The sequence below is a fragment of the Protopterus annectens genome, chromosome 14.part0 (genome assembly GCF_019279795.1).
Source record: "Protopterus annectens isolate FY-2018-M chromosome 14.part0, PAN1.0, whole genome shotgun sequence".
NCBI lineage: Eukaryota > Metazoa > Chordata > Ceratodontiformes > Protopteridae > Protopterus > Protopterus annectens.
Genome location: NC_056748.1, coordinates 778493377 through 778520902, shown reverse-complemented (window position 1 = coordinate 778520902; position 27526 = coordinate 778493377). Strand labels below are relative to the sequence as shown.

At 38.2% G+C, this 27526-nt stretch overlaps 1 protein-coding gene across 1 annotated transcript in view; it reads left to right on the top strand.

Moving 5' to 3' along the window:
- CCHR14.PART0H10orf53 (chromosome chr14.part0 C10orf53 homolog) overlaps positions 1 to 27526 on the top strand; it is a 251737-nt gene that overhangs the window by 177263 nt on the left and 46948 nt on the right. Inside the window, exon 2 of the mRNA XM_044055688.1 lies at positions 966 to 1085. Coding sequence (XP_043911623.1) covers positions 966 to 1085 — 120 coding nt within the window. The remainder of the gene's footprint in view (positions 1 to 965; positions 1086 to 27526) is intronic.

Here is a 27526-nt window from a genome sequence, read left to right as displayed (position 1 = left end):
TATATACACGTCTATTGTTGATTGTGTGTTTTACCATTTATTTTCTCTCTAGAATTAATATTTTGTGTATCCATATGTTTTAATGATATGTGGGCATGTTGTGCTTCATTTTAGTATAGTAATTTGCTAATGGGTATGTCAGCATGCAGTCTGTCATGTTAAAAGGATTTAAATTGCTTTAAATGAAATAATAGAATTACAGTCCTACAAGTGTAAAACTAATTCAAGAATATGCATGTGTGTGGTACACATGGACAAAAACTGGAAAGCATTAGTTTCTGCAAAAGATAATTACATGCAATAATCTAACTCGGAAAGTTGCAGAAACCAGCAGCATGCAGGCTTTCACATCAGGAAACAATGAAGAGCTACTGGTACAAGAAACATAATGCTTGCATTTCAAAGCATTTTGTCTGTTAACTGCAAATATGATCCTATTCTCAGACAACACCTCTCAACTGAACCTTATTACAAAGAACATTCATCTTAAACATACTGTGATTCACGCTACTCCACTTTGAAAGTGAGTTTCACACAATTACTGTTAAGAATCTTTTAGAACAATAATCATGATAAATATTGAGCCATATTAATTCCTCAAAAGAGCTTTATACAAGTATGAAGAATCGATTATAAATCATGCTCTGAACTTCTAAGTCGAAGTGATTGCCAAGTATTCCGCATTTTTACCATTTGTTCTACACTGTGATAGGTAGTATTTCCTATTTTGCCCGTTCTCCCCACTTGTTCAATACTATGAGAGGTAGTGTTCTACACTGTGCCCATTAGTTCCACATTGTGAGAAGTGTGCTCCACTTGTTTGTGTACAGAGGCTCAGCAATGCTATCACTGGACATACACATTTGAATCAACCTGAAGTTCCTTCCATCCTTTCATTACCATGGTATTATAAATCAAGGCACTAGACCTTCCAGTTGATATGTGTTTTCTTTTTCTTTTCTAAGCTGTTCTCCAAGCAGATGGGCACCGCTGCATCCTAGAGGAAATAACAGATTGGAATACTGTTGAACTTATTGTGAATGGAGAAAACATTTTCCACTGTAATATTAAGGATCTTGAATTTGGTAAGAAAGTATACATGAAGACATTGTGTGCATACATGTGTATATGTATATGATTATATTTTAGAACAATAGCTGTCACTGAAATTTTTGGCAAGACCCACTAATGCTCCATCTTACCAAACATATACACACTTCAAGGAATTCTAATTTAAGGAAACTGTGTTCTCATATGTGTACATTTTTTGCTCATCTATTCAATTCCTTTTTAGACTAGTTTCTCTTCAATTATGCCATACTAATCACTACCAATAGTAGCCATGCACACCACCTCTCTCCTGGTGTTAACAATAAATGACAGGTTAGTAAGCTACATGGACAATGGACCCTGGACTGACTTGGGACTGCAAGACATTTTGCAGAAAAAAAATACATCAGAAAACAATTTCTTGACTACCCTCTTAATGCATTTGCTAATTATATTAGTTTTGGTGTGAAAGCAGGAGCAGCTTTTCATGTAAAAATATTAGTTTCAGCCTTTTTTTGCACCTGATTCAATATCTGTTAGTCATACATCTTTTCTAGATTTAATAAATATTTCATGGCAAAGTCTTATGATCATTCATCCTTGCGAATACCCTCCTCCATGCTGTACATCCTTTCTCCAGGAGGTCCATACCAGTCAATCCCAGAGTAAATTTGTGGATACCCATTCAGTTAATTTGGTTATGTTTAAAACAAACTAGTGAGATGCTCTGCTTAGTAAGGAGGATAAGTTTATTCCAGAGGTTTGGGAGATGCTAGGTTATAATCCTATCCCTCTATTGTGTTTTATTTACCTACTGGTGAAAATATACATTAATGGCTCTAGTACTTCTAGAGATGCAGAAAGTCCAAGACATCTGGGTCCCTAATGACACAGTCAGAGATCACTACAAAGTCTATAAGATTCGGGATAAAGGTATATGGAGACTCTCTTGGTAGTCCAGGACCTTTCGTCCTGTAATCTTTCTGGTAAGGAACCTTTTGGGTCCTTCTTATTGATATGTTTAGTAAAATATATATCCCAAAGGTGGGGTTGTATTCAGTCTTACAGTATATGAGTTTACATTTAGATATTTTAGTTTGTTAGCAATATCTGAATAGGATATGTTGGGATGATATCAAAGGCCTTGGCTAGGTCCACATAGGCTATATAGACTGCATGACTTTCACCCACAGCCTTTAAATTAAAAACAAATCACCAGATTAAGCAAACATGATCTTCCCTTTACAAAACCAAAATGCTGATGATCAGAGTGTAAAGGATTTTTGATGGTGCAGCTAATGAAGTCAGATAAAATGGGTTCCATAGCCTTAAAGATTAAGCTAGACTGCTTGGTATGCAGTTCCCTGTGTCAGTGATGGGTCCTGCATTATAGTGGAATATTACAAATGCTGTCCTCAATGCTTCAGGAACATACCCAGGTGTCAGCCTTAAACTTAAGTTTAGGATTGGGTCTGCGAGGACGTGTTTGACACTATTTTACAGTCAGGTATGCTGCATTTTCCCATTGATGCATTATTTTGAGTGTTTGTGAGCAGTTAGGAAATGCTTTTTTAAGTGTTTGGTTATGCTAAGGATTTGAGTATTTGTAGAGTTTTTAAAGAAGGTCTTTTGAGTGAAATTTGTGGTAAACTTATCTGCCAGCATATTTGCCATGTTCTTTGGGTTAGCATGGGTGATAGTATTTTTGATTAATTTAGTATTGTTTCTTAGATTCCTAACATAGCTAAAGAGGGATTTAGAACTGCCTTTGCCTCAGCTGTCAGTTTTGATTCATGTTCAGCTTTGGTCCCCTAATAGAGGCTTTCAAATGTTTGCTAATCCCTTTAAGATGCTTAAAGGTGTGTGGATTTATATTTAGGTTCATAGGTTCATACTAGGCTATCTGCCCTAGGGCATTTATAAGCCTAGCCAGAATGTGTTTGGCTTTCACCACCCATTTTAAATTAATTTTGCTATGCCCTTTTTTGAGGTTAGTATACTGTGCCTCTGTCTAACAGTGACACAGAAGTGATACCCGGGGTAAACCTACGATCTCCCATCCACTCATCAAGATTCCTCTTGAAGAGAGTCAATGAGGGACTCTGCCTAACCTGGGCTGGGATTTTATTCCAGAGTGAAGGGAGCCTCTGGGTTATGAATCTGTCCCTCCAGCATGTCCTATTTATTTCAGTGCTGAGGTTCAAGTCTCTCGAGCATGTAGCCTGATGGGATTTGGATTTTCTGAGGTGCAGCATGTCCATTAATTCCGGGTTGGACATGGCTTTATACGTCAGGCACAGATCACCTCTGAACAGGCGGTATGCCACTGAGTAGAGCTGGAGTTTCTTTAACCGGGCAGCATATGGCATCTGTTTGAGCCCTTTGATCCTCTTGGTGAGGTACTTTTGGGGTCCTTCCAGTTGCTGCAGGTGTCTGGTAAGGTGCATCCCAAAAGGGGCATTGTACTCAATTATGGGCCTGATGAGGGATGAGTAAAGAGGCACGATGACCTCCCCTGATCTAGATGTGAATCCCTTCATGATTAGGTGGGCTATATAAAATGTTTTTCTAACCACTTTGGCCACGTGGTTGTCAAATGGGAGATTGCTATCAACTTGGGTCCCCAGGTCCCTAATTACTTCTTTGGTATTTAATGGATTACCACCTATGTGGTAATTTGTGGGCACTTTGTTTTTGCCAAAGGGGATGACTATACACTTTTTGGCGTTTAGCTTGAGGCCATGGCTCTGGCACCAGTTGTCTGTTTCTATGAGGCCCTTTTGGAGGATGCTTGTGTCGGCTGGAGAGTCGATTATGGTGCCCAGTTTGCAGTCATCTGCGAACTTGGTCAGCCACAGTCCTTCTGTGTTGGCCTGTACCTCCGAGAAATATATACCGAACAAGAGAGGTCCCAGGACTGAGCCTTGTGGGACGCCACTTGTAACTGGTTTGGAGTCTAACATGGCTCCAGCAATTCTAACCATGTGGGTTCTGCCCTTGAGCCAGTTTGCACCCATCTAGGGACATAGGGGTTTATAAGCTGGTGAGCTTATCTATAATGCCCGAGTGGGGTATTGTATCGAAGGTTTTTGCGAGGTCCAGGTAGGCTGTGTGGACCACCTTCCCCTCGTCAATGGCCTTGGTGACTGTTTCAAAGAAATCAACCAGGTTTAAGAGGCAGGATCTGCCCCTAACAAAGCTGAACTGGGTAGGATCCAGTGTCTGTAGGTCCCCAATATCTTTATTTATGAGGTCCATGATGATCCTTTCCATAGCTTTGCAGACCAAGCTAGTCAGGCTTATGGGGCGATAGTTTCCAGGATCCATTGAGGCACCACCTTTGTGGAGAGGGACCACAGTTGCTGTACGCCACTCTTTGGGTACATATCCTGTAGTAAGGCTGAGATTGAACAGTAGTTTTATGTTTGGGTTTAGCTCTTCTTGGAGTTCATGTAGGACGCAGCCTGGGACACTGTCTGGTCCCATTGATGCTGTGTTTTTTGCTTTGGAGAGGGCGGCTCTTACCTGAGCATCTGAGATGTCAGGGGGGCAGCACCCTGCTGGGATAGATATTTGCCCTTTTGGTGGGGAGGGGGGGGGAGAAGTTTGCGCTGAACCTGTCAGCTAAGATGTTGGCAATGTCTGTGGGTTCGGTGTATTTTTTGTCATTTTGGACTAATTCTGAGCATATCTGGGAATTACCACCCAGGTTCCTAACATAACTAAAGAAAGCCTTGTGATTATCCTTAGTGTCCTGTGCAATTTTTCTCTCAAAGCTGGCCTTAGACGATTTTATGAATGCCCGTAGTTTTTTGCTAATACTGATCAGAGATGCCTTCCCTTTTTGGAATTTTGCTCTATCATTTAGTAGCTTCCTCCTTCTATTGTATAGTTTGTTTATGGCTGGGGTCCAGCAGACAGGACGTCTGCCTTTGGAGGACTGGGTCTTGGTTTTATTTGGGATCGCATGATCCATGCATTCCTGAAGGTGTTCATAGAATGCGTTTATAAAGGATTCTGTGGTCTGGGCCATATTTTCCACAGGCCTGGGGGCTTTCAAGGATTCCACCTTGGTTTTGAGGAGTGTGAAATTTGCTTTAGAGAAGTTTTTTACTGTGGTTTTCTGGGCAGGGGGTGGGGTCGGGATGTGAATATCCAGTGAGATTAGTTTATGGTCTGATCTTACCAATGAGGGATACACTTCTGGTCTGGAGCATAGAGTCCCCATGTTGGTGATGATCAGGTCCAGTATGTTTTCCCCTCTTGTGGGAGTGGTAACAAGTTGTTCCATAGCATTTGAGTTTATAAATTCTAGAAACCTTTGGGCTAGGGCATTGGAACTAGAGTAATGCTCCCAGTCTATGTTTGGGTAGTTGAAGTCGCCCAATATAATGGTGTTTGGAGAGACCTTCATATTTTCCAGTGTTCTCAGGAAGGCCGAGTGGGGTTCCTGGGTTAGGGAGGGTGGTCTGTAGCAGGCTATAAACTGGAAGGCAGTTTTACCCACTGTTAGTTGCACATGGATAGTCTCTGATGCTTCATGCTGTGCCACCAACCTGGAGGTGTGGGTATCTTTGACGAATATTGATACTTCCCCTCCTTTTGTGGTTCGGTCCAAGTTTTGGGGCCGAAAAGCATGGTATGAGGTATAACCTGGTAGTGCTGGGGTGCTCTCGGGAGCCTTGAACCAGGTTTCTGTTACTGCACAGATATTGATTTTCTCCATGCTAAGGAGAGTTTCGAGTGCATGCATCTTGAGGTTTAGACTTCTGGCGTTGAGTAGCATTACTCTTAGTTTCTTATCCCTTGTGATACCTATGGAGGTGGGTTTGTCTTTTGAGCCTTGCCTAAAAAGCACTATGGGGGTAGCAAGAGCCTTTGCCAATATCCGAAAGCCCAGGGGTGACAGGTGCAAGCCGTCCCTAGCGAAGCATCGTGGCTTGTCGAGCATGTCATCCCAGGCTGACAGGCATTGGATCCCCTTTGAATGACACCAATACTTAAGCCAATTGTTGAAATTGATCATCTTGTCTTCATATTGTGGCATCATTCTTGGTGAGGGTAAGATGCTACTCAAGGTCAGGGTCATACCGGCCTGGGCCACATGCTCAGAGAGCTCCTCTATGTCTCTTTTCATGTAGTCCAGGGAGGTACGTCTCAGGTCATTCACACCAGCATGGACAATGACTGAGTCATATTTGTACTTGCCTTGGAGTGACCTGAGTGCTTGTGTTATGTGGCGGATCCTAGCGCCCGACAGGCAGCTCACTGTGACCTTCTCCTTGTTCAGCCTGGTGAGCGGGACGCCAGTGTGCCTGACGATAGAGTCACCTATTACAAGTGTATCAGGTGTGTTGTTTAGCCTTAAGGGCTGTGACTGTTCAGCACACTGGCTTTGTGAGCTATGTGTTGCACGTGTTTTGTTTTGGGGTAGCGGTTGCTTGGGTGTCTGCTTTGGAGGTCTCTGCTGCTTAGGCAGATTTTTATTTAGAGCATCCGAGTATGTTTTTGTGTGTTTATGTGTTTGGTTTGCTGTCGTGGTAGGTCTATGTGAGACTGGAATTGTAGTGAGTGTGGTTTCCTTCTCCTCCTGACTGGTTACGCCAGTACTGAGTTGAGAGAGCTTAGCCTCCAGTTTGGCTATATGGATGCATCTCTCACATGTGTTGGAATTTGTTGGGAGGAGGAGAGGGTTGTCTGTGTACATGAGGCAGTTGTAACATTGCCTCAAGATTCCCAGATTCACCAGCTGGACCGAAGAGAAGATTGACAACTGACCTTTGGACATGGTAGAATAGTATTGGGAATTCCTTTATAATTGAAAAAAAGGGCCAATGGGGAACAAGGTACTCAAGGGGAGTTTGTGAGGGTGTAGTGCTTTTAATTTTTTAGTGCTGACTTATATAATTGCTTTAGTGAGCAAGTGCCAGGTAACTTAAATGCAATGTGTTACAGGTAACTTAAATGCAAAAATGACAAACAGTAACTTTCTTTTAAGTGAAACAAGGAAATGAGTACAGTAAGCAATGCAGATATCACTAGGGATCCACAGAAGTGCTGAAAAGCCACGTTTTAGGTGGTATTAGCGTTTCAGGGAAATAACAAGCAAACAAACAACAAGCATACAAACAGAGCTAGAGTCAGCAGGCCTGGATCTAGTCTATGCTACAGCAAACAAGGTGTACCAATTTCAGTAAGAAACAGTTGAAATATGCAGGCACTATAAGCCTTTAACCAGAAATTCCCAGCTCAGAAGGGAATCAATTTATTATATGATTTATTGTTCCTCCATTAGAGTTTGGTAATGCTAGTGGACCATATAGTGGTTTTCTTTGGAGCTTCCCAGTGTATTTGTTGTAGGGACTACTTGGTTTAAGCATTTTTCAAAGTGTGAGTAAAGCTCTGAAGCATAGGTAATAGCTACATATTTATGGAGGCTAGTAGTAAATTTAGAGATCATGTAACAGTATTGGAGTAAATTTGCTCTCTCAAAGTTCTTAAATTCAGATTTCCTTACTGGAGTGGGGTTTGTGACTTTAAAGGGTAAGGTTACTAGTTTATGGTCAGATTTAAACAGTAATGGGGTGACTGCATGTGGTGCAGGAGGAGAGCGATATTGGTAAAGATAAAGTCTAGAATGTTACACCCTTTAGAGGGCTCATTTGCCATTTGCTCTAAAAAATATCATTTATGTACAATAGGGATATTTAGTATACCAAACAGTAGATGTATAGGAGCACCGGTTAATTTATAAGTAGGGTAAGAATTTTTTTTTCATTATAGTGTTTCAGAAACTCCATTTAAAAATTACTCACTGACATCTGTTGATAAGAGTGTCACCATATAGCAGTCAATAAGCTGGTAGTTTATTTTGATGACTGTAAGGTGGAGTTCAGAAAGCTCTGTTTAATGATCTCTGCAAACCTGCTTGGCAGTGGTTTGGCACCTGTCAAATATGGAAACATCCACACCACTTCCCTTGGGCCTGAATGCATAGTGTGATACCAGGTACTGAGGGAGTGCCATCTTTATGCTGAAACCAGGCATTGGTTATGGCACAGATATGGATGTGTCCAAGTTGCAGGAGAGCTTCAAGGTCTGGCAATTTGTGAAACATACTTCTGGCACTGAGAAGGGCTACCTTAATACATGTTGAAGTTTTATTCATTATGTCAGGACACTGAGCAGACAGACTCCCTAAAACAGCTCTGTGGGGGTAGCAAAATTTTCAACCAGCTAGTGGAATCCATGGAATGAGAGATGCAGGCCAACCTTTTTGAAGCAAGCAGACTTGCCAACCATCTCATCCCATGTTGATGTACACCAGATCCTGCTGAATGAAGAAAGAAGGGATAGAGTTAGAGCATAATCTATCATTTCTTTGGAATCAACTAATTAGTGAGTTCTTTGTGGACACTCAGTATGCCATTTCTTAAGACCCGAAGAAGACTAGATCTGCAGCACAGACAACAGAGCTAGAGAAATATAAAAATGATAGTAGTGAATTAATGACTACAGAAAAGAAAAAAAATGGGCAAGTACTGTTACTCTCCATTTCATATGCTCACAATGATATGCTGTGGTTTGGCATTTTTATCTCATCCTTGCACATTTGCCATTAAATGTGATTCAGCTGTAATTTATAGTGTATAACGAATTGCCCCCATCTAGTACTGAGATCTTCAGTTGCCTAATCCTTCGTGTTATGTTTATACTTTTTAAAATTTTGTAGAATTCTTTGAAAGATGAAGTAATGGGTTAAAATACCTCTGACTACTACCCAGATTGTATCACATATATAGCATCTTATCCAAATCTTGATCCAGTTTCTGAGGTGTACCAGCTTTCTAGCTATGATCTAAAGGTATTTCACCTCTGAATCAGAGAGAAACTCAAGTAATTCCAATGAGAAAACCTTAATGGTACAACTTTGGGATATCAAAATATTAACTTTTAAATAAAAGGCTTACTAATTCAGGCATACTAATACAGAGGCTCAATTCAATCAATCTGTAAACCCACATACAGAAACGGCTCTTCCCAGAGAAAAGAGAGAAAAGTAGTTTTATTCTTAAATAATGAGTTATTTTGACATAAAAGTGTAGGGCTTCATTAGATTTAGTATCTTATGTGTCTAACACACAAGCTCTGGCAGAAGCAATTTTTGTTTTAAACTTCGTATTTTGCAGTTGCCTGCTTTCTAGTCATAGACTGATTTTTATTTGTTTTTAATTTGTGTGCTGCTAGGCTGTTGAAATATAAATTAGTTTTATTCATTTGTGTGATTCATATGTGCATATTCTTATACTAAAAAACAATTTGAAAGTGGTATTTGCTTTGTGCAGTACCCAGCTGCTTAAAATTATAGATGACTGGTGTTAAACGCAATACTATTTCATTTATTTATTTTATGTTTATGTTTGGCTTGCATTCAGGTGCTCAGAATTCCATTTTGAATATTTTTATTGGTTTGGCGACAAATATTAAACTAAATTTAAACAATAACAGCACAAAAATTAGACAGTCCAACCAGTGTGCCTGTTGTAAATCAAGCATATACCAATAGAAAAAAGCCTAGCCATTGAGTGGTCAAACTTTCTGTTGACATATGCAAAATACAAGAAAAATCAGATACAGTTTGCAAAATGAAAGAATCAGAAACATACCCAATTTTCCTTGCATTTCTGAGTTGTCCCCTGTAAAATCTAGACAGTAAAAAATGCAACAAGGGTAGAAGATGGCATAATGGTTAAGGTGTTTACCTGGCAAACACAAGGTGCAGGGTTTGATTTTCACGTGGGGTAATTGGCTAGGCTTAAAATGGCCTACAAGAGCAATTAGTCTAGTACTAACCTATGAATCTATGAACCAACAGAGATTCTCTTTTCACCATCTCCATTGCTTCTGCTGCACTGCACTGATGTATTGTACAAGCATGGCAACCCAAGTCCCATATGCATGCATACTACATCAGTAGACAAGGAAGAATATGGAGGAACACGATACCCTTATACAAAGACATTATTTAAGAAAGGTAAGCAATTTCTTTCTTAAATAATTTAATTGTATAATAGGAATAATCCACCCCTGTTTGTGGGAATATCAGTATTTACCCATGGTTGGTGTGGTTTGTTCACCCTCATGATAAAACCACACCAACTGTGGGGAAATCCTGATATACCTATGCACAGTCATGGATTCTTGCTTAACTATACATATATACCTTTGCATAATTATACAGTCTCACACACACACACACACACACACACACACACACACACACAAAGGAACATTAAAGTCAGTTAAGATAAGTGTTATAAAACAGTGGTCTATTATACAAAAATCAAATAAAGGCAGGTTTATCCACAAAAGAAAAAGTCCTCTGGCTTAAATGTTCATAGCAAGCACCTTCAAAGCACTTATATATATATATATATATATATATATATATATATATATATATCCATCTCTCTCTCTCTTTTTTCACTTGTGCTGTCAAGTTTTCCAGAGCCACTACACTGCACATCAAAGCTCACTATGGTACATAAATATGACTGCTTAAAGCAACAGTGTTTTATTTATAGCAAATGCAGTGTTACAGTATTACATACACCATTTACATTCATATTTACAAATTCTGGTCAATTCTACTTCTCCATTTTGTGAGATTCACCACACTGTGCACAGCTGACAGCCTTAGCTTGAAATCTTTGATTGTATGCCTGCTTCATGTGTGCATGGAACAGGCTATCCACATTCTGGTGGGTCAAACCTGGCACCTATGCTAAACATTGAATTGGAACAGCTACAAAGTAAGGACTACCTGCACAATTCAGTGTTCCTATCTTGCTGCTGATGTAGCCATAAAAGGGGGTATGATCCATTATTAATTCCATTACTAGTAGATAGCATTTTAAGGAGTCAAGCCAGCTACATTTCTGGTGTCATTCTAAGGGGATCCAGTATCTGTCTGCCTGGGATGACATCATTCACAGACCTCGATGCATTGCCAGAGATAGCTTGCATCTGTCACCCCTGGGCTGCCGGATACTGGCCAAGGCTCTTGCCACACTTATAGTGCCTTTTTTAGGTGGTGTTCCAAAGACCAAATTATCACTGTAACAGCTACAAACAAATGCAATCTGAGAGTCATACTGCTCAATGCTAGAAGTCTAAATCTCAAAATGCACTCACTGAAAGCACTCCTTAAAATGGAGAACATTGACATATGTGCTGTAACAGAGACTTGGTTCAATGTATAGAATGTAAGCTAGCAAGTTAGGCAGGTGCACGGCAAGTGTGCTCAGTAGACCCAAAGAAGAAAATAGCCAGCACCAAGGAAGATCAATATTGTTTTATTAAAGACAGTAACTAGACCGGTTTCAGCCGCAAGGCTTTCTTCAGTAGTGCAGTAGTCAAAAGCAATTAAGCATCATCTTATATAATATTCATAAGTAGATTAGAATGACATCACTTCCTGTTAAATCAGTGCAAAAAGGTTTCAGTACAAAGAGAATATACAAATATATATGTGTGTACTGAGAAATAATGGCACCTAATCCTCAAAATATAAATAATACAATAGCTTAATAAAGCTGTCTATACCACATCACAAATGTATAAAATATACATGAGGAATGAAGTTGGCTTTTATGCCCATAATTGTAAATAATAAAATAAAATAAAATACAATTCTGTATCAAGGTATCCAATAAGAGTATGGAAATATATATGTACTGAAAAATATAGGAACATAATGCTCAAAAAATAATAAATATAATAGTATAGCTAAATAGAGCTGTATACACCACATCACAAATGTATAAGAAATACATGAGGAATATAGTTGGCTATTACGTCCATAATTGTAAGTGATTAAAATAAAACACAATTCTATATCTAAGTATCAATGATTGAATAGCAAAGACAAAAAACACTGAGCTGGGATGCAAAATAGTTAGTTCATAACATGATACCATGAAAAACCTACATAAACACGGTGAGCAAATAAAAATTATAATTTATCATTCAATCCAGGCGGAAATAACCCCCCAAGTTTAATTATCCACCTCTTTTCTTTGGCATTTAGAATGTCATGCCAGCCTGTTTTAAAACATCGGTTACCAATAATGTGATCAATAATAGTAAATGTATATTTGGCCGTGGGATGTTTAATGGAGTGTCTGTATAGTGCATTGGTTAATTTTTTGTTTCTAATGTCTCCTAGATGTTCAGAAATTCTGATGCGAAACTGTCTGGAAGTTTGGCCAATATAAAATGCTTGACATGTACAAGTGGCCAGATAAATGATCCAATCTGAACTGCAATTCCCAAAGAATTGTATATTATATATTTGTCCAGTATTCCTGCTCGTGAAACTAGTAGTTTTAAAGATGTATTTGCAAAAGCTGCAATGTCCACATCGGTAAATACCTCTAAGTTTATCCCCAGTGAGTGTTCTCTGACTGAGATTGTCATCAGTTACCCTTGTTTTCTTGTAATGAGAAAAAAGTGACCCTAATGTTTTACCTTTCCTGTAAGAAAAATAACATCTATCACCTAGATAATCTCCCAACAGGGGATGTGAATTAACTTTATTCCAATGTGTATTTATTATGTTGACTAAATTGGCACTATTCCTACCAAAAGTGGTAATAAATCTACATACATCAGATTCCTGATTATTACTCCTGGTGTTATATTGGAGAAGAGATTCCCTGGTTTTATCATGACTTTGTTGGACTGCTGACTCAATTGTGCGTGTAGAATAACCTCTAGATAAGAATCTCCTGGTCAGATCAGTATGGTGGTTTCTTAAGTCATCCACTGAAGAACAAATCCTTTTCATCCTCCAAAATTGAGATTTCGGTATATTTCTGATAATATGTTTTGGATGAAAGCTTTCTGCATGCAAAAGAGTGTTGTACTGTGGAAATTTTCTGTGGACAGATGTTCTGAGAGTGTTATCTCTCTGTCGTGTTAACTATACGTCCAAATAATTGATTTCACTTAGGCTGTATTCAACAGTGAATTCGATACCCCAAATGTTCCCATTCAAGTGTTGAATAAATTCCTTGAGGTATTCAACACCTCCTTTCCATATGAGCCAACAGTCGTCCAGGTATCTCCTCCATATATCTATTTCTGGTATGTAGATATTATGCATGGGATCATATATGATCATGTCCTCAATATAACCCATAAATAAATCAGCATATATGGGTGCAAAGGACGCACCCATAGCCGTGCCTTGTAGTTGCCAATAGCAGTTTTGCTGAAAATAAAAGACATTCTTCGTAAGTACATGTTCCACCATACACAATAGAAGTGTATTCATCCCTGGGGGGTATAAATTAGTTTTATTGAGCCAATAATCCAAGGCTTGAAGACCCGCCCAATGAGGGATGCTGGTGTAAAGTGAGGACACATCAAGAGTGCACATAAGCCATTCTGGGTCTAGTTGTGATTCGGAGACAATCTGCAAAAATTCTGTTGTATCCTTTATTCTTGCTCTTATACATGTTAATAATGGTTTAAGTTTTTCAGTTAAGAATACTGATAAGGGTTCCGTTAGTGACCCGATGCCGGATACAATTGGTCTGCCTGGTGGCTGGTCTATGGATTTGTGGATCTTAGGAAGTAAATACAGTTGTTGTTTAGCAGGATCTTTGACAGTTAGATGAATTCTGGTTTTATCAGAAATTATTCCAGACTCAACCACTTCCTCAAGAAATTCATTAATCTCAGAAGCAAAACCAGGTGTGGGATCGATCTCCATTTTCATATAGTGATGATGGTTTGATAGTTGTCTAAGACCCTCATTCACATAATACTCAGTATCCATAACCACCACCGCTCCCCCTTTGTCAGCAGAAGTAATAACAATATCTGTGTTGTTTCTAAGTTGTGTAAGTGCAATTTGTTCCTTCCTAGACATATTGTGCCTCATAGTGGCCTCAGAACCCAAATTGAAGTGTATATCCTTAATAACAGCCTGCTGAAAAACCGCTACATGTTTATCCATGGGTGGGTTAAATGTAGATTTATGGAATCTGAAATCAGATGATCTTTGAGAATTATCAGTTTGATCCTGTTGTCTGAAAAAGAGTTTAAGGTTAATTTTCCTACAAAAGTCAATTGTATCAGAAACAAGGATACTTTCATCAATAAAGAAACCAGGTATAAAACCAAGGCCTTTATTTAATAGGGAATGTTGATCATCAGTCAAGACATGTTTGGAAATGTTTAAAACATTATTACATAGGTTGTTTACTTTACTATTGACAAAAACAGCTCTTCTAAGTTTGTTACCCCTGTGCTTCCTACCGGCCCTGTGTTTTTTCCCCCTAAAGGGGACTCAATCCTTCTGCCCCTTTTGGCATTTGGGGAATCACCAGTGTTGGCCATCTCTGTATCTGTTGCTGAAGATTCTTCACCAGAACTAATATAATTGGACCCTTTCTTTTAGAGAATGGATCTTGGTCTCTTTCTACGCGTAGAAGAACCATTTTTAGTGCCATAAGCAAACCTCACACCTCTATGTGATTCAAATTGTTTGCCCTTGTCATAATCATCTTTATCCCGGGCAAATTTATGCAATTTTTTATTCTTAAGACTATTCTCCAAAGTTGAGATTTCTTTAGATAATTTGCTTAGACTACCCTGAAAACTAGTATCTTGTTCAAATTGTTTAAGATTGTTACATGTTTGTTCCACTTCCTTAATATTGTTTTGTATTGTTCTCTCATAAAATGAGGATAGGATATTAACTCTAGTCATGGCAGCATCCTGTTGTGCTTCTTGCCAGTCTTTCAACAGGGTTTCATCAGGTGTACCCACTAGTGGTTGGATTTTACATCTCAATCCTCTAGGGGATATATTCTGTGCTTGGTATGCCTTAAACAATTTACTGTGCCAAATGTTTGTTCTGAGGATCTTAATTTGTTTACCCAATTTAAAAAATAAATCCTCGCAACCGTCAACTGGATCATTATTTTCCAAATTGTCCAATTCAGTATTGCCAATACCTATACCAAAAATTTTTAAATCATCCTTATCTGAACATAGACCAGTAAGCAGTTTATTAAGATCCATGACAATAAGTTGCAACAACCAATATGAGCAAGGATGAAGTGGATAACTTAAGCAGAAATACTAGGGGTTCGACTAAGCAAAAAATATATTTCAAAGCCAAATAGTTAATTTGAATCACATGAGGCTAAGGCTGCAAATAGACCTAAGTCAATATAAGAGAAAGTGATCTCAATAAACTTGGACAAAAGATGTTCAGCCAGTCTAGTTGAAATGAATTCCCAATCTGGATAAATGTGGACAAAGATATATATGAGATGTATATATAAAAAATATACCTGTATTGTAATACAAAAATGTGCACAACCAATGGCTGTCTGACCCTGTGAGATATAAATCCACAGCAATCAATGGTCAATGTCCTATAATAGGTCCCATAGTCTTAGTCAAATAAAGAATGATCCCTGTTATTAATACTTCAAATCATGTCAATGACCAAAACTTATAATGTTAAACCATGTGATATAATAAGTCTATCTTAGAATAGTTTGTATAACTTAGGCAACAAAGAGCTTTTCATAAATATTGGAAAACCAAAATAATGTTCCACATGCAACAATAGCAGATATAATACCCCACGATAAAGTTGTAATAAGCATATAACAACTGTAATCAGCAAGGCAAATGTAAAAGAATTGCTGTCCAAAATATGGTTAACCTGAGAATAACTGGACTCAGTCAATATCAACCTGGTTAAATTCGGCTAATATTCATACAATAGGTCAGGTCACACATAGAAATATAGTACCATAGATGTATGGCCCAACCAAAGCAAAAAGCCAAAAGGGCATGAGAGGCCAGTAGTCAAAAGTATTAATTATTACTGTGATAGTCCAATAGGAGAATCCAAATAATTAGAGCATTGATACTGGCTATAATCATATAGGACCATAAATCATGAGCACAATCAAATAATGCTAGTATATAGATAACAATGTTAAACAATACAATTGCTGTAAAAGACCTGAAAGCTAAATGTAGCTGAATACCCTGCTATTAAGACTTATAAATAATAATCAAATATAAGTGTATAGACAGAGGCATTGTATAGAAAATGGTTTTAAACATTCATAAATCCTATATAACTAGTTAACATAGAATTGGCCCATAAGAAGACATATATACACATACTGCTGTTGTATATAAACAACCTAATAAACTGGTTGTTATAGCTAATAGACTGATTCACATGTAAAAATATGTCAGACAACCATATATATCTGGAATATAAACAAAAGTTGTAACCGCAAACTCAGTCACTGTTTATACTGTGCTCAGACAATTCCCTTGGTCGAATGTTCGTTACAGCGACTCGGCCGACATCATCCAAAGAGTCGCAGAGATATTAATGTCAATCCGACCAGGTATCGACAACAAATGAGGAGGTTCCACACAAATATATAGTCAGTAAATGGAAGAATATTGTAGATTAGGCCCTTCTAAAAGTTCTTCCAGAAGTATGCACTAAAAAAATATCCAAACAGAATTAAAGTCTTGGTAACCAAAAAATATACCTATAGACCCGATAAGGATTCGCAAAAGACTTTATTCCAAATAATCGCGATGTTAGAAAGTGTGGCAAACCCTCAATGCATCCAATAATAATAAATGCAGAGCTCAAAACAATGTACAAATGTAGAAATAAGGCCAATATAGCCCGATGTTGAAAAATACAGTCAAATGATGTGCACGATATTCTGGCGACCAACTATAGGTATTACGTAGACCACACTGACACTTAGATATCACAATCAGATTCCAAAAGATGAAAATGTACTCACTGCCACATATAAAGTCAAATGTCAATGATAATATGACGGCAATATAGCACCAAATAGAAACCTACACCCAAATAATGCTCCCAAAGTCTTGGCGACAAACTGTAAATAGTAAAAATAATGCGTTCGCCTCTGCGACCTTATGCCAAATGAAAAAAGGTAGAAAGTTTGCTCACAGCCACGTGTATGTAGAAGCCAAAAAACACGTAGCTCAACTGCATCCCAAATACTCACAGACCAATCTTAGCGAACATGATAATTCGAAAGATGACAGCCAAAAGCCAATGCTTAGATGATTAAAAAGAAAACCGTAGCCAGGATGCCATAAATCCAACAGAGTCTGATAACGAAAATCCTTCAGCAGCAGACACGAAAGATGGCCATCCGACTGGTAGATCCCCCAAATGCCAACAGCCAGCAAAAACCAGAAAGCAATGTATAGAATGTAAGCTAGCAAGTTAGGCAGGTGCACGGCAAGTGTGCTCAGTAGACCCAAAGAAGAAAATAGCCAGCACCAAGGAAGATCAATATTGTTTTATTAAAGACAGTAACTAGACCGGTTTCAGCCGCAAGGCTTTCTTCAGTAGTGCAGTAGTCAAAAGCAATTAAGCATCATCTTATATAATATTCATAAGTAGATTAGAATGACATCACTTCCTGTTAAATCAGTGCAAAAAGGTTTCAGTACAAAGAGAATATACAAATATATATGTGTGTACTGAGAAATAATGGCACCTAATCCTCAAAATATAAATAATACAATAGCTTAATAAAGCTGTATATACCACATCACAAATGTATAAAAAATACATGAGGAATGAAGTTGGCTTTTATGCCCATAATTGTAAATAATAAAATAAAATAAAATACAATTCTGTATCAAGGTATCCAATAAGAGTATGGAAATATATATGTACTGAAAAATATAGGAACATAATGCTCAAAAAATAATAAATATAATAGTATAGCTAAATAGCTGTATACACCACATCACAAATGTATAAGAAATACATGAGGAATATAGTTGGCTATTACGTCCATAATTGTAAGTGATTAAAATAAAACACAATTCTATATCTAAGTATCAATGATTGAATAGCAAAGACGAAAAACACTGAGCTGGGATGCAAAATAGTTAGTTCATAACATGATACCATGAAAAACCTACATAAACACGGTGAGCAAATAAAAATTATAATTTATCATTCAATCCAGGCGGAAATAACCCCCCAAGTTTAATTATCCACCTCTTTTCTTTGGCATTTAGAATGTCATGCCAGCCTGTTTTAAAACATTGGTTACCAATAATGTGATCAATAATAGTAAATGTATATTTGGCCGTGGGATGTTTAATGGAGTGTCTGTATAGTGCATTGGTTACACTCCATTAAACATCCCACGGCCAAATATACATTTACTATTATTGATCACATTATTGGTAACCGATGTTTTAAAACAGGCTGGCATGACATTCTAAATGCCAAAGAAAAGAGGTGGATAATTAAACTTGGGGGGTTATTTCCGCCTGGATTGAATGATAAATTATAATTTTTATTTGCTCACCGTGTTTATGTAGGTTTTTCATGGTATCATGTTATGAACTAACTATTTTGCATCCCAGCTCAGTGTTTTTCGTCTTTGCTATTCAATCATTGATACTTAGATATAGAATTGTGTTTTATTTTAATCACTTACAATTATGGACGTAATAGCCAACTATATTCCTCATGTATTTCTTATACATTTGTGATGTGGTGTATACAGCTCTATTTAGCTATACTATTATATTTATTATTTTTTGAGCATTATGTTCCTATATTTTTCAGTACATATATATTTCCATACTCTTATTGGATACCTTGATACAGAATTGTATTTTATTTTATTTTATTATTTACAATTATGGGCATAAAAGCCAACTTCATTCCTCATGTATTTTTTATACATTTGTGATGTGGTATATACAGCTTTATTAAGCTATTGTATTATTTATATTTTGAGGATTAGGTGCCATTATTTCTCAGTACACACATATATATTTGTATATTCTCTTTGTACTGAAACCTTTTTGCACTGATTTAACAGGAAGTGATGTCATTCTAATATACTTATGAATATTATATAAGATGATGCTTAATTGCTTTTGACTACTGCACTACTGAAGAAAGCCTTGCGGCTGAAACCGGTCTAGTTACTGTCTTTAATAAAACAATATTGATCTTCCTTGGTGCTGGCTATTTTCTTCTTTGGGTCTACTTGGTTCAAGGCAGCAGAAAGCACACCTGCACTACCAGGCTATAACTCATTCCACACTTTTCGGCCGCAGAATATGGACCGAAGTGATAAAGGCGGTGGTATTTCCATATTCATAAAGGATGCGCACATCTCCAGACTGGTAGCCCAACATAAAGTATATGAGATACTTCAGGTGCAGCTAACATTGGGTAAGACAGCGATTCAGGCCATAGCCTGCTATAAGTCCCCAACCATGTCCCAAGACTCACACTCCATATTCCTAAGCACCCTGGAGATTATTAGGGTCCAACCTAACACTCTCATACTGGGCGACTTCAACTACCCCTCCATTAACTGGGAAAACTACTCATGTACCAATACACTTGCCCAATGCCTTCTGGAATTCATTAATTCCAGTGCTCTGGACCAGCTCGTTCTTACCCCCACTAGAGGTAGCAACATTCTTTACCTGGTCATTACTAACATGGGTGACTGTTGCACTACACCAATCAGAACTTAAATGGCAAATTAGGCTCAATGCGTATTCTTTTCCAGGATTGAATGACTCGTGTTCAGTAAGTAGTGTTTTAAAACTTAGAAGTTTACAGAGATAGCCCAGTGTGGGCTTAATGTTTTACATTCATTTTTACTTTTTATAACACAACATTATATAGTTACAACAACTAAATTAACATCTTTGATAGGGTATTACATAGCACTGAATGCAAATACAATCAACATTAACACATAAATATTGTGTAAGTGGAAGTGGGGTTTCTTTAGGGAAGCTTTTGATTTATTTATTTATTAATTTAATTTATTTTAGGGTTGGATAATGTAGTTTACATTCTTTACTGCTTAGGACGATGGTGGAGTCAACTGATTGGAGGACTTTGTGTCTATGGTAACCTTTTGTTTAATTAATTGCACTTAATTGTTTTATTGATGTTTTTAGCAATTAGTGAGTATGATTTCCTTTTTTAAGGACTGATTGTAACTTTCAAACATGTTTCTGAGGAAGTCTGCACATTTTGCAGATGAAAAGCGCTTTAAACTACTGCATTAAACTTTTACTTTGTACATTCGGGGTTGTTTGTTGGATACCCTTTGGACTTGCTGGATCCTGTATTGTGCATTACCTAGTCTTTTGGTTTATCTGCTTTGTTTGCACTACACCAATAGTCAACTCCTCCTTGGTTAGATCTGACCACAAACTAATTACCTTGGAAATCCACATCCCTCCCACCCCCACCCCCCAAAGGTAACCACCACGAAAAACTTCTCCAAAGCTAGCTTTGGGCTCCTAAAAACAGAGGTGGCTAACTTCACAGCACCCATGCAAATGGAGAACAGTTGCATGATTGCTGAATCATACAGCAATGCACTGTACGAACATGTTCACAAATGCATGGATCTCGCCATACCCAATAGGACCAAGATGCTGTCCTCCAAAAAAAGGAAGCCAATCTGATGGTCCCCTGCCATAAACAAACTCTACAACAGAAGGAGGAAACTGATGCAGAATAAGGTAAAGTCCCAAGACTGGAAATACTCCCTTATCAGCCTCAACAAAACTCTGAGATCCTTCATCAAATCCTCTAAAGCTAGCTATGAAAACAGAATTACAGCAGATAGTAAAGACAACCACAAGGCCTTCCATAGTTATGTAAAGAATCTCCATGGCAATACCCAGATTTGCTCTGAGCTACTGCACAATGGTACTTCCTATACAGAGCCAACAGATATTGCCAATATACTGGCCAACACAGTCAGTGCTAACTTTATCCCTCTCTCCCCCCAAAAAGACCAATCACAATACCAGTAGATTGCCAGGCACCCAGTATTACTGCTGCACAGGTTAAAACAGCACTGTCCAAGGCCAAGAATACAGCTTCTATGGGACCTGACAATATCCCTAGCTGTGTTCTACATGAACTACAGAGTGAACTGGCACCTCACCTGTGTGCCCTGTTCAATCATAGCCTCACCTCAGGCTTTGTCCCTACTGAATGGCGCACTGCTACAGTCATCCCTCTCCACAAAGGAGGAGAGACTACAGACCCTGGGAGTTATCATCCCGTTAGCCTGATGAGTCTGATATACAAAGCTATGGGCAAAAGGCACTCGGCGGTACAAAAAAACTCCCAACAACTTTAATGAAGTAAGCACTTTCATATAGAACAGTGTCAATACTTCTTCAGACTTAATAAAAAAGATAAAATTCAGTACATTTAAACACTAACCCGCTTAGTCACATGATAAAAATTAGTTAATTAAAACCATCAAGTTAACTTCAATAAATTCTCTGTAGTAACCAAAATGGGATGACGTAAGCACACATCCAATACGTAACATAAATACAATACACCTGCCAATCTACTTAGTAAAATAGTCACACAAAAAGGCAGTAAAATCCTATTTAAAAATTACTCATTAGGCTTCTTAACTTCAAGATGCATACTATAGAGCATACATCATCAATGCCTGGATATCTAAAGGCGTCTACTTTGAGCTGCCATAATAGCTCATATCTCTTTAACCATAAAGAGGTAGGTCCTCCCCTGGTTCTAGCTTCAACCTGATCTATGACCCAAAAACTAAAACTGTGGACAGGATTAGTAGCCACACGTTTCACTAATGCGTTCTCAACTTTCTCATTCCTGACTGCGTATTGATGCTCATATATCTGGTCTCTTAGCCTTCTGTCAGTTTTTCCTGTATAAAAACTGGACAGCATTTACATTTTGCCAGGTAAATAATACTTTTGGAACTGCAATTACATCTCCCATTACAAGAAAATCTTGTATCTTTTATATTAAAATACAGGCCTGTATCAATTAATTTGTGGTAAGGGCAGGATTCACATTTAAACATGCCTTTAATTCTAGAGTTGTAAGCCTTCCTGTGTTCTAAATAAGACTTCAAATTCCGCCCTCTTCTAAAGATAACAGTTGGTTTACTTGGCAACCTATACTTGACTTTTTCATCTGATATTATTAAATTCCAGTTCTTACCTAGAATCTGTCTCAACAGAGGAGCATCATTACTAAATGGAGTGATAAAGGTTAAGGAATAATCCGTGGGGAAGCCATCATTAATAACATCTGGATCAATTCTAAGTTCCCCCAGATTCAAGCTCTCCCCCCTGGAATAATTTAAAATGGCTGTGAAATAACCAGAATCCCTTTTTGTTGCAACTTCCCTAACCACATTTTGCTTTTTGTTTTCTGATTTAGTAGTTTGTGCTTTTTCGTTTTCACTATGCAAAGCTATGGAACGCATCATCATGGACCTAATAAACAAGGATATAGGGAATCTCCAAACTCTGAATCCTACACAGTTTGTTTTTTTGAAGGGTAGATCATGCTTGCTCAACTTGGTCGACTTCTTTGAGTCAGTCACCAGTGCTGTGGATGAAGACAAGGTGGTTCATACAGCCTACCTTGATCAGGGCCTTTGATACCATTCCCAACTCAGAAATCATAGAAAAACTCACTAAGCTAGGCATAAACCCCTATATCACTAGGAGGGTTGCAAACTGGCTCACAGATAAAACCCACAGTGTGAAAGTAGCTGACTCCAAGTCAGACTGCCGACCAGTCACAAGTGGAGTCCCACAGGGTTCGGTACTGGGTCCTCTCCTGTTTGGAATCTACTTTTCTGAAGTCCAGGCCAACATGAAGGGACTCTGGCTGACAAAGTTCACAGACGATTGCAAGTTTGGAGCTATTATTAACTCCCCAAGTGATGTTGACATCCTACAGAAAGGCCTCAATGAGACCAACGACTGGTGTCAGAGCCATGGCCTTAAGCTCAATGCCAAAAAATGTGTCGTCATCCCCTTGGGAAAAACCCAATTCCCTTGAATTACCACATTGATGGTAGTCCACTGAACACAGAAGGCATTATAAGAGATCTGGGAACACAGGTTGACAGCAATCTCTCCTTTGACCACCACTTTGCCACTGTGGTCAGAAAGTCCTTCTATGTGGCACATCTCATTACTAAGGATATTGCATCCAGGAAGAAAGAGGTCATTGTCTCGCTCTACTCTTCCTTCATTAGATCAATCATCGAGTACAATGCCTCATTTGTCATGTACCTCACTAGACATCTGCAACAACTGGAGAGGCCGCAAAAGTACCTCACAAAGAGGATCCTAGGCCTTAAACATTTACCCTATATGGACAGACTAAAAAATTACAACTATTCTCTGTCTCATATCGTCTACTTAGAAGCGATCTCTGCTTGACTTACAAAGCCATGTTTGACACAGCTCTGTTAGAAATGCTACATCTAAAAAATTCCAATCCCTCCGCACCACACGCACCAGAGACCTCAACCTCACTACCACAATCAACAGAACATGTTGCAGGGACAGGTTCATAACCCAGAGACTGCCCATGCTATGGAGTAGACTTCCCATACATGTCAAGTAGAGAACTTCACTGACCCTCTTCAAGAGAAATCCTGATGATTGGATGGGAAATAGAGAATTCACCCTGGGGATCACTCCAGTAGCTCTACTCGACAGAGGTACTAGGAACTAAGGTCAGGTGGCATGATGCCAGGGTAATCCTATGGGCTAGGCTTGTAAAGACTCTAGGGCCATTAGCCTAGGACACACCTATGAACCTATGAACCATAGTAACTAGGCATTCTCTTTCTATTGCAATATATGTAATTTCAGCCTTATTTAGTTTATGATTTAGGAAACATACTGGAGGTTTCTCCCCAGCACAGTTTTCTAATAACAGTAGTGCTAATCCTTCCTGTGATGCATCAGTTAAACTATAAATATTTTTGTTAAATTAGTAGATGCTGTTAGGCTCTGAGCTTAATATTTTCTTTAACTTCTAAGAACTAGCATTGGCTTTGACTGTCCACTTTACTTTGAGGGACATTTTCCCCATGGTTATGTCTGAGGAGTTATGCTAGTGTTGCAAAATGGGATACAAGTATCCATTATTACTAAACTAATTTCTAGAATGGTGTCATTGTTTCCTAATATCTAGTGTGTGTGTGGTATAGGCCAGTCTCTCTGTTTCTACCATTTCTTTTCTTTTCTTTTCTTTGGGAGCTTAATCTCCCTTTAGTGTCACATATCCTACGTAGTTAATCTCCACCATGTCTATTTTGTTCTCACAGGCATTAACAGTTAACCTGACATATTTAAGGCATTTCACCTTGGCTGGATGGAGTCCCAGTCCATTGAGTGGGTAACATGCCAGCAAGCAGCAATATAGTCATCATGGAACTTTATGACTTGTTCCATGAGTCAGTGAAAGGTTGAAAGGGTATCATGTAACCCAAAGGGAAGATGATGCATCAAAATATTCACTCACATACTGAAAAGCAATTTTTTTAACTTCAGTTGTTAGAAGGATTTTCCAGTACTCCTTTGTGAGGTCTAATGAAGTCATGAACCTTGCCCTCTAACTTTCCATATGTTCATCTACTAAAGGAATTGGGTAACTGTCAAATTTAAAGATGCTATTCAGCTTTCATAAATCTCATTTACATTTTGGTTACTGGAGCAGTGCAATGGTTCTCAGAATGACAAATTACAGGTTCAGCCTGGGTTACATAAATTTAACAATTATGACCAACAGTGAAACACAAAGGTAAATTAAACTATTCACAAAAATGAGAGATACAAGTTTTACATAACGTTGAGGTGTACATTTTATATGTGGAAAGGTGGAATCAGAAATAAGAAAAACAAGTGAGAGGCAGATATGGTAACACAAGGTGTTTATATGGCAAAGCAAGAGTTAAGAAATGGTAGACGCAGGGATTAAAAAAGATAATTATAAGATGACAGTGGGTAAGGAGAAAAATAAGCTCTCTCTCTCTCTCTATATATATATATATATATATATATATACATATATATATATATATATATATTCACAGGAAATAAAAACATAGTGGTAACCAATGGAACAGCAGTATAAATGGGGTGATATGTGAGCGAATTAACCTAGTACAGAGTAGGGATAAGTGCCATGTACTGCATTCTGGAATTTGCATTTGTATTGCTCAGATACTGTTTGAGATGAGGCCTGCACTTAGCATAGTTAGTATGCTCTATGAGATATTAAAGAAGGGATCACCACAGTTTGGAGCAAGTACAGAGAAACTAAAGTCAGAGCTGTGTAGTTTAGTAGATGGGGTTTAGAGTATAAGGCCTGCTCTACCATGTCTTCTGAAGATGTAGATCGAGGTGGATTGGGGTGGAAATAAGTTTCACTGCAAGTAGTGAAGGGGCATCCTGGTGGAGTAATTTGAATAGTTGGGAACCTAGAAGTAGGTTGTATCAGGCCTGTTCTGGAAGTCAGTTTGCAGTGGATAAAGTAAGGTAATGGTGTTCAAGGTGAGGGGAAATGTTGATGAAGTGGTTTGTAGTGTTGATCTGTTTTTATTAGGGGAGGTGGCAAACAAGGGTAAGCCATACTCAAGTTGTACAAGCAGGAAACCTTTTCCAATGGTTGTCCTAGCTGATGATGAAACAAATTGTTAAAGAACATGATGGTTCCATCATGTTTAGGGACTAAAACAATAATGATGTTCCATGCACTATTAGCTTCTCTCATTACTCCTGTTGTAAATATTTTCCTCTTATTCTGTCTTTCATTCTTACTGGAGTATTCTGTAAGGCTTTACACAGACATGTTCACATGGGCTGAGCTGAATATGATGTTGAATCAGGTGCTTTCTGCCAGGCAACTCTAACACTTCCTTTTTTTCTTAACAGAAACTCCTATTCCTGTGGCTTAGATAGTGCATCATCTATCTGAACAGTTGGCATTGAGATCAGCTTTCTTTCTTCACTGGTGTTACTAGTACATGCTGCTAAATTAACTACAGAGTTTTGTACTTCCTACTGTAGCTTCAAAAAATTGACATGGTATATCTTTTAAGGTCCTCTTTTACCAGTCTGCTAATTCTGTAGATTACCTTATTTAATTGTTATGTAATTTCAACTAGACCTGGTCATTTAGCCAACTTTTATATGCTGATGGGACCAAAACTAACTGGTCTCCATTTTCAAAATTCCATGTTCCTTACATTTCTGTTATACATCCCTTGTTTTACAGTTCGAGCTTTTCATATACTTCCTGGACTATTAGCATCACTACTTTTGGCCTACTTTGTTAAAATGCTGCATTAATCAGAACCATGTAGATCTGCCAAAAGCATTTTGACTGAATGTCATTTGGTCAGATATTAATGACCAAAAACACGTTTGGTAGACGGATTTTGTTTTCAGGGAGAAAGCTCCCTGCACCCACATATAGAGGAAAATCCCCATTCCCAACTAATACATATCAACTAGGAGATCACAACAGTGGAGAAAAGTGCAACCTCACTGATCTCTCAAAGAAATTTTCAGCCATTAGCATTTGACCTACTAACACTCAAGGAATGCATTCAGTAGAGTGACCAGATCACCATTAGCTCACTAACACCTATATGGTGTGGAATGTCACACCTCTAGCAATTACACACACAGGTGAATACTAGGTGAATGCCCTGAAGGGTTATTTTTTAAGCCAATAACACAGGGTCAGAATCAAACCCTGTACCTTGGGTCTCTGAGGTGAAGATTTTAACCATTAAGCCAAACTTCTATAGAGAATTCAAGTAACATAAATATGAGTAATAAGTGGCAAATGGCTATTAATTTCTCTACTACAAGACATCCTAGATTAACCATCATATTGCCATGTTGTCAACTCCTTACCCTTTCTAATACTGCCTATTATTAGCTTATTAGTCACTTAGCAAAAGAAGCCAGAGATCTGGACACCATAAGGTGCTATGGATGTTAACTGGAAGTATACAAAAAGTGCTATAGGTATAAATGAGTTAATCCATCCATCACTGGATGGCACATTTGGGCTTTTAATTGTTTAGATTCAAAGTACTGGCACACTTTGAGCATTATTGTGGACATAAAGAAATACTCACTCACCAGGAAACTTAATCGACTACATCCACCTAAGTTATAGATTTAGTATTAATTTTATGTAGTGGTATAGCTTCTACGTACTTAGTCCCACACCACCGCCTCAGTCATCCATCTCCCTTTTTATGGGGTTGATGTGTCATATCAACATTAGTAAATGTGACCTTATCACCTAGAGACAATGTTTACACCACTGAGTGGCTAGCACACAGGCCAAATACCTAAAACACATTGAAACCCATTTCAATGTTCATTGCAATACATTAAAATGGCTTCTGAATGATAGGCATTGGAATAAAAGGTTTTTAGCTCCTGGGAATGGGGTTGACTTCTAGCACTCAGGGCACCCAGCCAAGAAGCTCTCAGCCTTTTTCATTATTGTTGACCTGTAAAACCTTGC